Genomic DNA, 12,211 nt, shown 5'->3' on the forward strand with positions numbered 1-12,211 from the left:
CACCTGGGCTGCCCCTTAAAATGCTTTCTGATCAAAATTGAATCCAAACCCATGACTGTCTCAGATAATTAAAGGATTTAGAAGAACATGATTCATGAAGCACCGTTACTGTGTCGTCCTTTACATTCATATTTATTTAAATGTTCATCCTGGGGGCGATCGGGGGTCTCTGTTGGTTAAGTGTCGGCCCTTGGCTCAGGGCGTGATCCTGGGGTCCTGGGATCAAGTCCCGCCTCGGGCTTCCTGCTCAGCGGGGAGCCGGCTTCTCCCTCTGCCCCTGCCATTCCCTCCGCTTGGGCTCTCTGCCTCTATCTCTCTGTCAAATAAATACATAAAATCTTAAAAAAAAAAAAAACCCAAAAAACCCAAAAGCCCCTTTCACTCACGTCCGAGCGGTTTTGACCTGTGTGTCGTACCTGAACCTGGAGGTAGGATAAATGCTGATTTCAAATTCAGAGAGGGCAGGCGACTGGCTCAGGGCTGCACGGCCGGCCGAGCCCCCGGCAGGCATCGAGGCCGGACTCACGGTGGTTTGGTGCGTGTCCCCGTGGCAGGTGCACCGGGAGCCGCCGTGTGTGGCCTCATGAATCGGCTGCTGGGCCCGGGCCTGCCTCTGCGACTCTCTGACCTTGCACGAAGGGCTCAACCGCGTTGTGCCTCAGTTTCCCTATCTGTAAAGAGGGGGAAAGAATAAAATACGTACTTCGTGGGGTCGTGGTGGGGTTTAGGTGAATTAATTCTTGTGAAAAGCTTAGGACAGACTCTGAGCTCGAGCAAGTCCTCCCGGACGTCAGAAATCATCAGGGAAGGGTGACGGGTGCCCAGCGAGCTGCTGGGGCCCCGGGGTGAGCGTCAGGGCCCGGGCGGGGCGGCGGGGGCTCTGCGGGGCTCCAGAGGCTGGCGCAGTGCTGGCAGCGGGCACAGGGGGGCCTGGGCTCTGGGTCCCCCGGGGTGTCACCCCAGCTCCGCGCCCGGGTTCACCGGGGGCCTGAGCTCCGAGACCAGCCCTTTCCGCGGCGGCAGGTGCAGCGGCCCGCGGGGTCTCACCTGGGTGCCCGCAGGGCGTCCGAGGCCCCAGGAACGTTCCTCCCCGGCCCAGGTCGGGCCCTCCCCCCAGCCTGCCCCCCAGCCACCCCGGCCACCCCTGCCCCCCACCTGCCGGCACAGACCTGGGCTCCCCCCAACCCCCAAGGCGCAGGAGCTCCCTCCCTGCCCACCTGCACCCTCCACCCGCACCCCGCACCCCACACCCGCTCTGCCCCCTGCAGGGAGGCGTGCACAGCGCCCTCCCCAGGGCGCCCCTGTTGGAGCTAGCCCCACATTCACCCTCGCACTCGGGTGCCTGGGGCCCTGCGTCACCGCCCCGGGAGGTCACCGCGTCTGGAGGGCCCCCCCGGGCTGCAGCCTCGGGTGCCGCTGCACCTGCACCCGCTCTCCCGCCAGGTGCTCGGCTGCTCTTTGCGTCGAGGCAAAGGGAACCCGGACACGGAGTTTGGGTCGCGCACGTGTGTCCTGCTGAAGGTTCCAGCGAGTGACGCTGCTTCTCTAACCAGTGACGCCGACGGGCCAGAGGCTCTAGCGAAGCAGGCGGCGGGGAGTGCGGCCCGCAGAGCCCTCCCTGCACCCAGGGGGACACGCGCCACACGCCCCGCGGTGACCTGGGCGCCCAGGCCTAAGGGAGGTGGGCCTCTCCACCCAGGGGCGACACCCCCGGCCCAGCACCCGACCCTTGCAGGCCTGCCTTTGCCTCCAACAGTCAGATAACGGGCATGAACAAAGAGTCCTTTTTATGATTATTTGTAAAGTTAAAAAAAATGCTCTTTTTGTTATAGGAAAATTTGAACTGATAAAAAAGTAGAGGGAATGGCATGATGAGGCCCGCTGCCCGCAGCCGCCTCCAGCGATTGTCCGCTCGTGGCCAGGCTGCTTCCTGTGCACCCACTTCTCCGCCCTCCCTAGACTATTTTGAGGCCAATCCCTGCATCACTTTATTTTATCTGTAAGCATTTCAGTATACAGCTCCCAAAGACAATACTTCCTTTAAAAAAAAATAATTCTCACCCTCAAAAATAATGATGTCTTGATATCATCAGATAGCAGTCAAGGCGCCCGTTTCCGCCGGCAGTCCATGAACCTCAACCGCCACCAGCGCAAAGCATCAGTCACTTCCATCAGCCCTGGGATGATTTCCACCGAGGCACCAGATAAAACACTCAGCGCACACACGCTACGTTTCTCAGCCGCCGTGTGTCCTGCTGCAGGTGAGGCCTGCCCGGTGCTTAGCGCGTTCCGACAATAATGACAATAATGACAATAATGACAATAATGCAGCCTTCTTTCCTGTAGCACTTGAATACTTTTTGCCACCAGGTGATAGGAGCCGAACACGAGGTACACGAGTCAGCAGAACGCAGCCGGCAAATGAGAATCGGAGCAGTAGGACGTGGTGCCCGCTCACCCCGCACGCTTCCCCGTGGCTCCGGGCGGCCTCCAGCTTCCCCGGATGATGCACCATTCACGGCCGCCAGCGCTCGGCGGCAGCCCCCCAAGCCCCCGCTCGGAGGGGAAGTACCATGGGCACCATCGTGGCTTCTTGTTGGAATTTCATCTCTCTGCAATGTTGCTGTTGTCAATGCTCTGGTTACAATTTTTTTTAGCAATCTGTCTCCATCCTATTTTTCAGGCTAGCAGAAAGGGCCAGGCTCAGTTATGGAAACCACTTGATGGATGAAATACTGAACCGTAAAAAATCAAATATTCTTCTTAAAAATATTTTATTTATTTGAAAGAGAGAGAGAGAGAGAGAAAGAAGGAGCAGCAGGCAAGGGGAGGGGGAGAAGCAGGCTCCCCTCTGAGCAGGGAGCCCGAGGCAGGACTCCATCCCAGGACCCTGGGATTATGACCTGAGCCAAAGGCAGATGCTTAACGGACTGAGCCACCCAGGTGCCCCCAAGTCAATATTCTTAAAAATATTTTTCAAAGTGGTACTGATTTGCACTGCTACCCATAATTTGAGGGAGAACTCATTACTGAGTTCTATTTTGATCTTTCACCCCAACCTCCCAGCAAATCAGAAAGGTTTTAGGAAAATAGGAACTTGAAATTGTCGCTCACAAAATGATGGCTTATAAGAACATGAAGTGAACAAAATATGTTCAAAGACATAGATGCTTCTTTTTCATACTAGATTACAATGAGAGTCTAAAATACGCTGTTGCCAAAGTTCTGGGTAAAGATGTCAATAAAATGATAAACACATTACAGTGAACAAACCTGTTTATCATACTGGCTGTTTACCTTTATTTGAAATGTGAACACCTTGAATTTCCCAGGTCGTTAGAGGATCAGTTAGCACCAACTCCAGCTGATGCCTGGAGAATAAAATATTTCATAGCTACCACACATACGTGAGCCCTAATTAACCCGGACAAATTTAACATGATCTATTAATCAGAAATGTCTATGGTTTTCCCCTATGGGGTCTTGAAGCAAATCGCAAGGAAGCAAAGTTGAATCAGTTGGCCGTGGGTGGGGGGAAGGCTAAGAGAAGAGCAAAGGCCAACAAGGGACTTCTACGTTCTCCGAACAGTTGGCTGCACACCCACTGAGTTGACTGATATGAAATGCCTGTTTGTGTAGGTAGAGGAGTTCGGACACAGGCACATACGTATGGTTTGCCATAGATTGAGTGTTTGTGTTCTTCCCACAATTCACATGTTGAAGGGTGACCCCAGTGTGATGGCTTTTAGAGGCAGATCTCCGGGAGGTGCTTAGGTCCTGAGGATGGAGCCCTCGCGAGTGGAAGCAGGTCCTGGGGGATTCCCTTACCCCTTCTGCCATGAGGGGTCACGGTGCAAGAGCGCGGTCTGTGACCCCGAACGTGGGCTCTCAGCAAACACTGAATCTGCCACTGCCTCAGTCTTGGACCCCGCAGCCTCCAGAACTGTGGGAAAGAAATGCCCGTTGTTGATAAACCACCAGTCTGGTAGCCTGTGACAGCAGCGCAACAGCCTACGGGATGGCTCAACCTAACATACACGCCTCTGGTTTGTTCTCATCGCTCTAGTTCTACAAATTGAAAGGCTGTGATAAGCTGTCAAATGAAAATTACGTTATACTTAGTGAACTCTACTAAGAAAAGTCACCAAAAACCAGTGAAACATAAGGATCAAAGCCCATTAGTCCAAACGGGGTATTTCCTAAGTGTCTGTCACGTGCAAGGCACAGTCCTAAGGATAAATATGGGGATAAATAACAAACTGTCTTCAAAGAATTCATTCTGGAAGAGGAGAGAAATATGTAAACAAATACATGATCACAGAAGGTAAGAAGTGCTTCAGTAAAAGCACGTACGAACTACAGTAAGAATATGAAGGGGACGCGTGGGTGGCTCAGTGGTTGAGCACCTGCCCCAGGCTCGGGGCGTGATCCGCGGCCTCAGGATGGAGTCCCACGTCGGGCTCCCTGCCTGGAGCCTGCTTCTCCCTCTGCCTGTGTCTCTGCCTTTCTCTCTCTGTGTCTTTCATGAATAAGTAAATTAAATCTTTAAAAGAAAAAAAAAGAATATGAAGAGTAAGCATTTAATTCTTTGGGGGATACTTTTTGGAGAACTCAGTCTCTGAGTTGGGCTGTCAAATCCATTTGTCAGGAGGGGATTAAGAAGGGGTGACGGGCATGAAGGAGGGCACTTGATGTGATGAGCACCAGGCGTTGTACGCAGCTGATGAATCACTGAACTATAGCTCTGAAACTGATAATGCAGTATATGTCAATTAAATCGAATTTAAATTTTTAAAAATTTGTTTAAAAAAGGATTTCCAGGAAAAGGCAAGAAAACTGCAAAGAGCACTTAGTGCTGGAGCGGAGAGGGCACAATAGGGTAGTGGCAAGAGGAGCCAGAGCCGTTGGCAAGAGCAGCGGATGAGAGTGTCTTGATCCACACAGGTTTTGCCCGATAGGTCACGGAGAAGAGGTTTTAGGTGGCGAAGTAGAGTGATCACATGAGCAGCGAGCTGGAGAGCAAATCAGAGAAGGGAAGTGGTTAAGGCTGGACTCAGGGAGGGTAAAGAAGGCAGTGGGGCATCAGGCAGGTCATGATAACTCAACAAAAACTGATCATTTCTCAAACCTCTGGATGATCAGTTATGTGCAGTGTGTGTTTATTATACGAGGAAAATATTGCCTCCTCTTTTTTTACTTTTTAAATTAATTTTATTTTAATAGTTTATTTAAATTCAAGGTATCAATATATAGTTTAACACCCAGCACTCATCCCATCACGTGTCCTCCTCAGTGCTTGTCACTCAGTCACCCCGTCCCTCCGCCCGCCTCCCCTCCAGCGACCCTCAGATTGTTTCGCAGTCAGGAGACTCTCCTGGTTTGTCTTCCTCTCTGAGTTTTCCCACTCAGTTTCCCTCCTTCCCTTATGGTCCCTTTCACTATTTCTTATAGTCCCCGTATGACTGAGACCATATGATGATTGTCCTTCCCTGATGAACACCTACCACTTATGTTGACGTAGTTGGAACCGGAGAATATTATGCTAAGTGAAACAAGTCAAGAGGAGAAAATAGTGCTTCCTTTTATTATATAGATAAATAGCTTTGGAAATACATACCTAAATGGATGATATACATTGTCGGTGTGTTTGTTACAAAGCAGTTGTTTAGAAAGACTGAAATAATTATATAGAAGCATAAAGCCCGGGTATCACCCCAAACTACATGCTCAGTATAAGTCCAAGGTAAGTCACATGGCATTCTTCTACAGAGATCGTCAGAGCTACAGTTAATCCCGCTCCTGATAAAAACCAACCCAACAGCACTGGTTCAACATCAGTGCTATCTTTAATTATCGAAGAAGCCCTTGGAAGAATGACGGACACATCTTAATCAATAATTTACATTGAAAATAGATGTAGTTAACTTTAAAAGTTAGAAAAAGAACAATAAAACAAAGAAAGTTGAAGGTAGAGACTAATGGACTGTGTAGGGGGAAAGCAATAAAACTGAAAACAATTATAGATAGTCAAACTAAAAGCTGTTTCTTTGAAGATTTATTTAATAGAGAAAGCTGATCAAGTCTGATCGAGAAGAAAAGAGGACACGTATTAACAACATGGAAGGTATTACGCTAAGTAAAATAAGTCAGTCTGAGAAACACAAATACTGTATGATTCCACTCAAATGGAATCTAAAAAAAGAAAAAGAATAGACAAAAAGTGAGATCTGACCTATAAATAGAACAAACTGATGGTTGCCAGACGGGAGGGGGGTCGGGAGTAGGGAAAATGGGTGAAGGGGAGAGAGAGGTACAGGCCTCCAGCTATGAAATGAATACATCACAGGAATGAAAGGCATAAGGAATACAGTCAATGATATCATAATAGCAACCTAACAGGACAGATGGTGCATTTGTAGTGAATAAACGATAACGTACAAACTTGTCAAATCCATAAGTTGTGCACTGGAAACTGATGTAACATTGTGTGTCAACTGTACTCAAATGTTTCAAAAAGAATGATATTGCCCTCAATCTATACAACATATATTCTGGGAGAATTAATTTTTGCACCATAATTAAAATATCAATAATAACATTTATTATTAGGAATACTTATATATCTATTTATGACATAGGCAAATAATGAATGTTTTATTTTATATAAATAAATTATATATATATATATATATAGAGAGAGAGAGAAATACTTCTATAAACTTGGAGCAAGGAAGCTTTTCTAACCAAGACACCAACCCCAGAAACTCTAGGCAGTTTTGACCTTCTGAATATTAAATACTCCTGATGCCATAAACAAAGATTACAAGACCTGTGGATTAGGAGAAAATATCTGCAGCATATTTATCATATTTTATGTGTGTTTGTATATGGGTGTTATATATTTTTTGCAACTTGCACATAACAAAGATTGGTTTCTGTGATGTATAAAAATGCCTAGAACATGATAAACAACAGACAAACCAAGTAAGAATTGACAAAGATATAAAAGGCTAATCCATTGGAGGAATATCACTGGCTGATAAACATATGTAAGCACAGGTAATAACTGTCACTTCACACGGAATCAATTTGCTCCATGAAATAAGATATCACTTTCGATTCATCAGATTGGCAAAAATTATGGATGGACAATAACCCATTTTGGCAAAGGGGTTGAACAGTAGGTTTTAAAGATTGTGGGAGGGATCCCTGGGTGGCGCAGCGGTTTAGCGCCTGCCTTTGGCCCAGGGCGCGATCCTGGAGACCCGGGATCGAATCCCACATCAGGCTCCTGGTGCATGGAGCCTGCTTCTCCCTCTGCCTATGTCTCTGCCTCTCTCTCTCTCTCTCTCTGTGTGACTATCATAAATTAATAAAAATTAAAAAAAAAAGATCGTGGGAGTGCAAATCAGTACCATCTTTTCAGAAGGCAATTTTTAAGTAGATGTCAAATCGCAGATATGCCTATTCTTTGATTCGGCAATCCTACGTGTAACAATGACAACTATCTTACAGAAAAATATACATATGTACGAAGAGAGATGCAAAATGATGGTTTTCTTTGCATAGCTGTTTCTAAGACTGAAAATCCAAGAACAATTTAGATACTCGTTGTAATTGGTTGGATAGTGGCCCCAGAGAGATATGCCCAAATCATAGCTCCTGGTACCTGTGGATATGACCTTATTTTTGGAATAGGGTCTTTGCAAATGTAATTAAGGATCAAGAAATGAGATCATCTCAGACTAGGGTGAGCCCTAATCCCCATATGGTGTTCTTATTACAGGTAAAGTATAAGGTGTCCCTATAAGAGAAAGAGGAGTAGAAGACACAAGAGCACAGGAGACACAGCTACGTGAAGACGGAGGCAGAGACGGGAGCGATTCACCTATAAGCTAAGGACCACCGAGGAGCACCAGGTGCCACAAGACGTTCTAAGAGGCCAGGAAGTAGTCCCCCTACAGCCTTTGGAAGATCACGGCCTGTTGACAGCTTGGTTCTGGGCGTCTGACCTCCAGAACTGTAAGAGAATAAATTTTTGTTGTTTGAGGCCACCAAGCTTGTGGCAATTCGTCACGAGCAGCCCTAAGAAACTAATAGACTCATTAATGTGTGAGTCGTTAAATAAATCAAGGCATACGGGTATTATCAAATACTGGATGATCACTGAAAAGAATGAGGCAGCTTTCTCTGTACTGTTGTGGAAATAAGATTATGACATTTGGCTAACATTTTTAAAGAACACATGGTAGAAATATGTCCATTTATGTAGCATGAGCCTATTTATAAGGAAATCTGTTCATAGTAGTTAACACTGTAGGGCCAGAGGGGCTACAAGAAAACCGACAGAGGTTTTTAAATGGTTATTCTTAAATTTTTTATTGATTTTCCTCTACATTTTATTGTTTGGCTTTTTTAAGCCTGTAGGTTATATTATTTTTATATATTTTTAAAATAATGAAAATACATACATCCTATGCATTCATAAGTTCAGGAAGATTTCCCAACAGTATCGCTATTTTGAAGATTAATTTTTATACTTTAAAATATTTTTCAGAGCTTACTTGTTTATACGCTTTTATAGGTTCATGAGAAGGCACAAGGAAGTTATTAAATCCCTTTTCAAAACCAGTTATTTAACAAAAAGTTGTAACAATGAGAGCTAATGGATGTTAACTAATTATGGCAATCACTTCACAGTTATACGTAATTCAGATTATTATGTTGTACACCCTAAACTTACACAACGTTATATGCCCACACATCTTAAGCAAACTGGAGAGGGGGAAACCAAAAGGAAAAGATGTTTTTAACGATGAAATTTAAAAGTTACTTTTTAAAGTACCAGATTAAACCAACCTCGCAATATTTTTCTTAACTATTTCTCTTCCTTAACTTGCCCGATCTCCACACTAGGATAGTTAATTCGAACTCAGATGAAACCAAGGAAAATGTGGTGAAAAGTAGGTCAGTAAAATCAGACTCAACTTTAAGGAGTCGTGCTCCTCAGTATTCCCCACGAAACCACGTGGAACAGACTGAAGGAGATTCTCCTCTGTAGGTGCTCACTGGGATTTCTGGGATCCCTTCTGCCTCTAGGTGATCCTGTTGGCTCTGCCTTGGGGCAGAATCAAGAATTATATTTGATTCTTCACAGTTTGCTGTTGTCTCCACGCACGATTCTGGGTGTCTGTGGTGGGTGATGTGCACGCAGAGCCCGCGTCCCCATCGCCCGGGCAGGTGTTCGCACGTCACCCACCAGCTCCTGGGGGTAAATACTGACCTGCATCTGCTGCGCCGGGAGTCGTGAGAGGTCTGGTGAGTGGGGTGGTGGCTCCCGACTGGGATCACTGCCACTGCCACTCTCGTTTGTTTGGTTTGCCCAAGCCAAAGTGCAGGGGTTTATGCTTCGTGTTTTCTGCGTTGAGCCAAGTTGGGAAGTCCTTGCCCCAGAGGCCGCCCAGGCCCTCCGGCAGCCTCCGCACCGCGGGCTCGCGCACCAGGCCTTCCCGCCCTCGTGGGGCCCGGGCACGTCCTCCTGGGGTCACCTGCAGGCGACTGCCCCCTGAGCATGGGAGCACGTCCTCCTGGGGTCACCTGCAGGCAACTCCCCGCTGACTGCCCCGAGGGACCAAGGGACTGAAAGCTCCGGGACAGTTGGGGTCAAAGGCAGTCTGGCGGCTCCCTGCGCACAGCTCCCCTCCTTTCTGTGGGCTCCGTCCCGGCCGCAGCTCTGGGCCACGGGGGTCCGGGTGCTGCCCCAACGACACGACGGCTCTCGGCTGAGCACAGGCTCCGAGGCCCGTGACACCCCCCGGGCTGCCCGCTCCTGCCCCGGCTCCATCCGGAGAGCTCTGCCCCAGGGGCGCCCATGACACCCCAGCTCCCGGGCCCCTGCCCCAGCGCTCAGGCCCTCATGCACACTCGCTGCATTCCCCCCTGCCACAGTCCCAGGCCACCAGTTCCCTGAATAGCTGGAGCCCTCGTGACCCCTTGACCCCTTACATGTCGCCCTTTCTCTGGCAGCACCCCTGGGGCTTTTTAGGCCACGTTTCCGTGGCAGATGACTGGCTTGAAAACTCGGCCTCTGCTGGACCTCACCTGTCCCGCCGGTGGGCCAGAGCCTGAGCAGGTGAGCAGGTGAGCAGGATGGCGAGACGTTCACACAGGCTGCCCCGCGGCTGGAACGGGTCGCAGCCGTCTCTGTCATTTAGAAACGAGGAAGTGGCAGGACGGGGCGGGGTGGGGGGGGGCTCCCCGTGGGCACAGCTGCTAAGCGGCAGAGCCAGGAACCGAGACGCAGCATCACGAAGTGAAAAGGCCGCGGAACCACAGACCGGGAGCTCCGACACCTGCGGTGGCCCCGCCGGTCCTGCCACCCGGACGAGACTGAAGAGACTTCAGCTTTCAGAAGCTCATCTGCCATCAGGAGAGGATTACAGTTCCTGTGTCGCCCAGGTCGGAGTGTGGCTTTGCTGAAAAAGAGCTTTAAAAAGGATAAAGCCTCAAACATCACCGTTTCCAGCAGGGCCCTCCCCAGCTGCGCGTTGCCCGCGTGATCGCATCCAACTCTGCGCGCAGAGCACAGACCACTTGTCCCCGCCTCACCGGGCTAAGGTCCCATCGCCGTAAACAGGAAGCCCAGACCGAAACCTGGCAGCTGATTCCAAAAGCTTGGTTTTTTACGTGACACCTTCTAAACAGGCCGTTTCGGCAAATGCCTGCTGGAGCGGCCGGGGTGCATGTAGGTCTGTCATCGTCATTTTCATTCAAGGGCAGTGTCTGTAGCTCCTTGACCGTCCTGAGAGTGTCACTGAAATTTAAGTGCTAACTAAAAATCGGTTCTTTTTTTTTAAAATTTTTTTATTTATTTATGATAGTCAGAGAGAGAGAGAGAGAGAGAGAGAGAGGCAGAGACATAGGCAGAGGGAGAAGCAGGCTCCATGCACCGGGAGCCCGACGTGGGATTCGATCCCGGGTCTCCAGGATCACGCCCTGGGCCAAAGGCAGGCGCTAAACCGCTGCGCCACCCAGGGATCCCTGAAAATCGGTACTTTGAGACCCGTCTCCCAAATAATCTGGACGGGTCCTGAACGCCGAAGGACAGAAACCGTGCCCGACGAGCACGCAGTCACTAGCGTGGGGGGCCCTGCTATCAGTCTGAGCCGCATTTACACTCTGCCTGCGTCACTCACGATCCCATGATGTTGGACGTGCTAATTATTATTACACCCCCTGGCCCTTGATGACGTCACCTGGAAAACGGGGGTAATGAGGGTTCCTACTGCATGTGATTGGTGGGAGTGTGCAAGGAGGGAATCTGATTATGAGGCATCCACGGTGCCTGGCATGTAGTAAGTGCTCACTTAGTGTCAGCTCTTTTTATTTCATCCTGAAGTTCATCAGACCTAGTTTTTGTGAGAATGTAGAGGAAGCCACACACGTGCCGGAGGCACCAGCTGCCCTGAGACACAGTAAGGTCTGGGAGACAATTAGGAACCATCTCTATTATAACTACAGAGAAGGGCTACCATGTGACCTATTTCCTTTAGGTTATAGGACTCTGCTAAATACACGTGGGACAATTCACCCTGTTTGCTTCACCCCTACACAGAGTGGAAGCTGGAAGAGCCCACAGAGCTTCTCACCTGGTCCACATCAATCAGTTAGAATGAGAGCATGTGGCAGCTTCTGGGTCATTTCATCACAACTTCTGAAAACAACACGAAACTCTGGAGCACCTGGACTTCCTATTTTCTCTTTCCATTCTCTTCTTGATCCAGGAATCTTCTTGAATGATCCACCTGTTGAAAAACAGAGAGAGAGAGAGAGAGAGAGAGAACATCCCTCAGAATAAATGCTTCCATCAGATTATCTAAATTATCAATTGGTAGAAGGGGCTGAGTATATTTTTATCAGAGACCTGCTCTATTTCCCACAACTATTCTGATCTCTATGCCCTTAATGCAGGGATGTCCATGAGTAGAATAAGCATATTTTTGGTAGCAGTATTATTATTTGTTCTTTGCTAAAGTATTACCTCAAGAAACTCAGATATAAGACAAAAAAACCCATCAAGTACACACATTTTTAAGGTGTTTGTTCATCTCTTAAATCATATTTAGGGAGTGCCTTCTCTCTCCCCGTCAGGGAGCCAAAGATCAGCGAAACCCAGTGCCTGTCCCCAAGGGATATCACAAATATCTAAAGA

General features: G+C 48.5%; 1 protein-coding gene and 2 long non-coding RNA genes across 4 annotated transcripts; all 3 read right to left on the reverse strand.

Annotated features, from left to right (window-relative positions):
- Positions 1–2,289, reverse strand: LOC119873994. The gene is made up of 3 exons (XR_005367252.1): positions 2,062–2,289; positions 417–671; positions 1–316 (listed from the first exon to the last, which is right to left on the reverse strand). It is a non-coding gene; the product is annotated as an uncharacterized LOC119873994 (long non-coding RNA).
- A 987-nt stretch (positions 2,290–3,276) lies between these two features.
- Positions 3,277–10,149, reverse strand: LOC119876826. 2 transcript variants are annotated; one of them, XR_005367250.1, is made up of 2 exons: positions 10,102–10,149; positions 3,277–3,943 (listed from the first exon to the last, which is right to left on the reverse strand). It is a non-coding gene; the product is annotated as an uncharacterized LOC119876826 (long non-coding RNA). The 2 variants fall into 2 exon arrangements; XR_005367251.1 differs by lacking the exon at positions 10,102–10,149 and adding an exon at positions 9,284–9,549.
- A 61-nt stretch (positions 10,150–10,210) lies between these two features.
- LOC111097899 lies at positions 10,211–11,800 on the reverse strand. Its single transcript, XM_038553306.1, has 3 exons — positions 11,649–11,800; positions 10,609–10,813; positions 10,211–10,486 (listed from the first exon to the last, which is right to left on the reverse strand). Exons 1-3 carry the CDS (start codon positions 11,657–11,659, stop codon positions 10,211–10,213), a joined length of 492 nt encoding a protein of 163 aa, XP_038409234.1. The 5' UTR covers positions 11,660–11,800.
- Positions 11,801–12,211: the final 411 nt, after the last annotated feature.

This window comes from Canis lupus, chromosome 11, assembly GCF_011100685.1.
Source record: "Canis lupus familiaris isolate Mischka breed German Shepherd chromosome 11, alternate assembly UU_Cfam_GSD_1.0, whole genome shotgun sequence".
Lineage (NCBI taxonomy): Eukaryota > Metazoa > Chordata > Mammalia > Carnivora > Canidae > Canis > Canis lupus.

Coding starts and splice junctions, on each gene's coding strand:
- LOC111097899 (XM_038553306.1), bottom strand. Junction 10,487..10,608: donor GGCGATGGGACCTTAGCCCG/GTGAGGCGGGGA, acceptor TCCTTTTTAAAG/CTCTTTTTCAGCAAAGCCAC.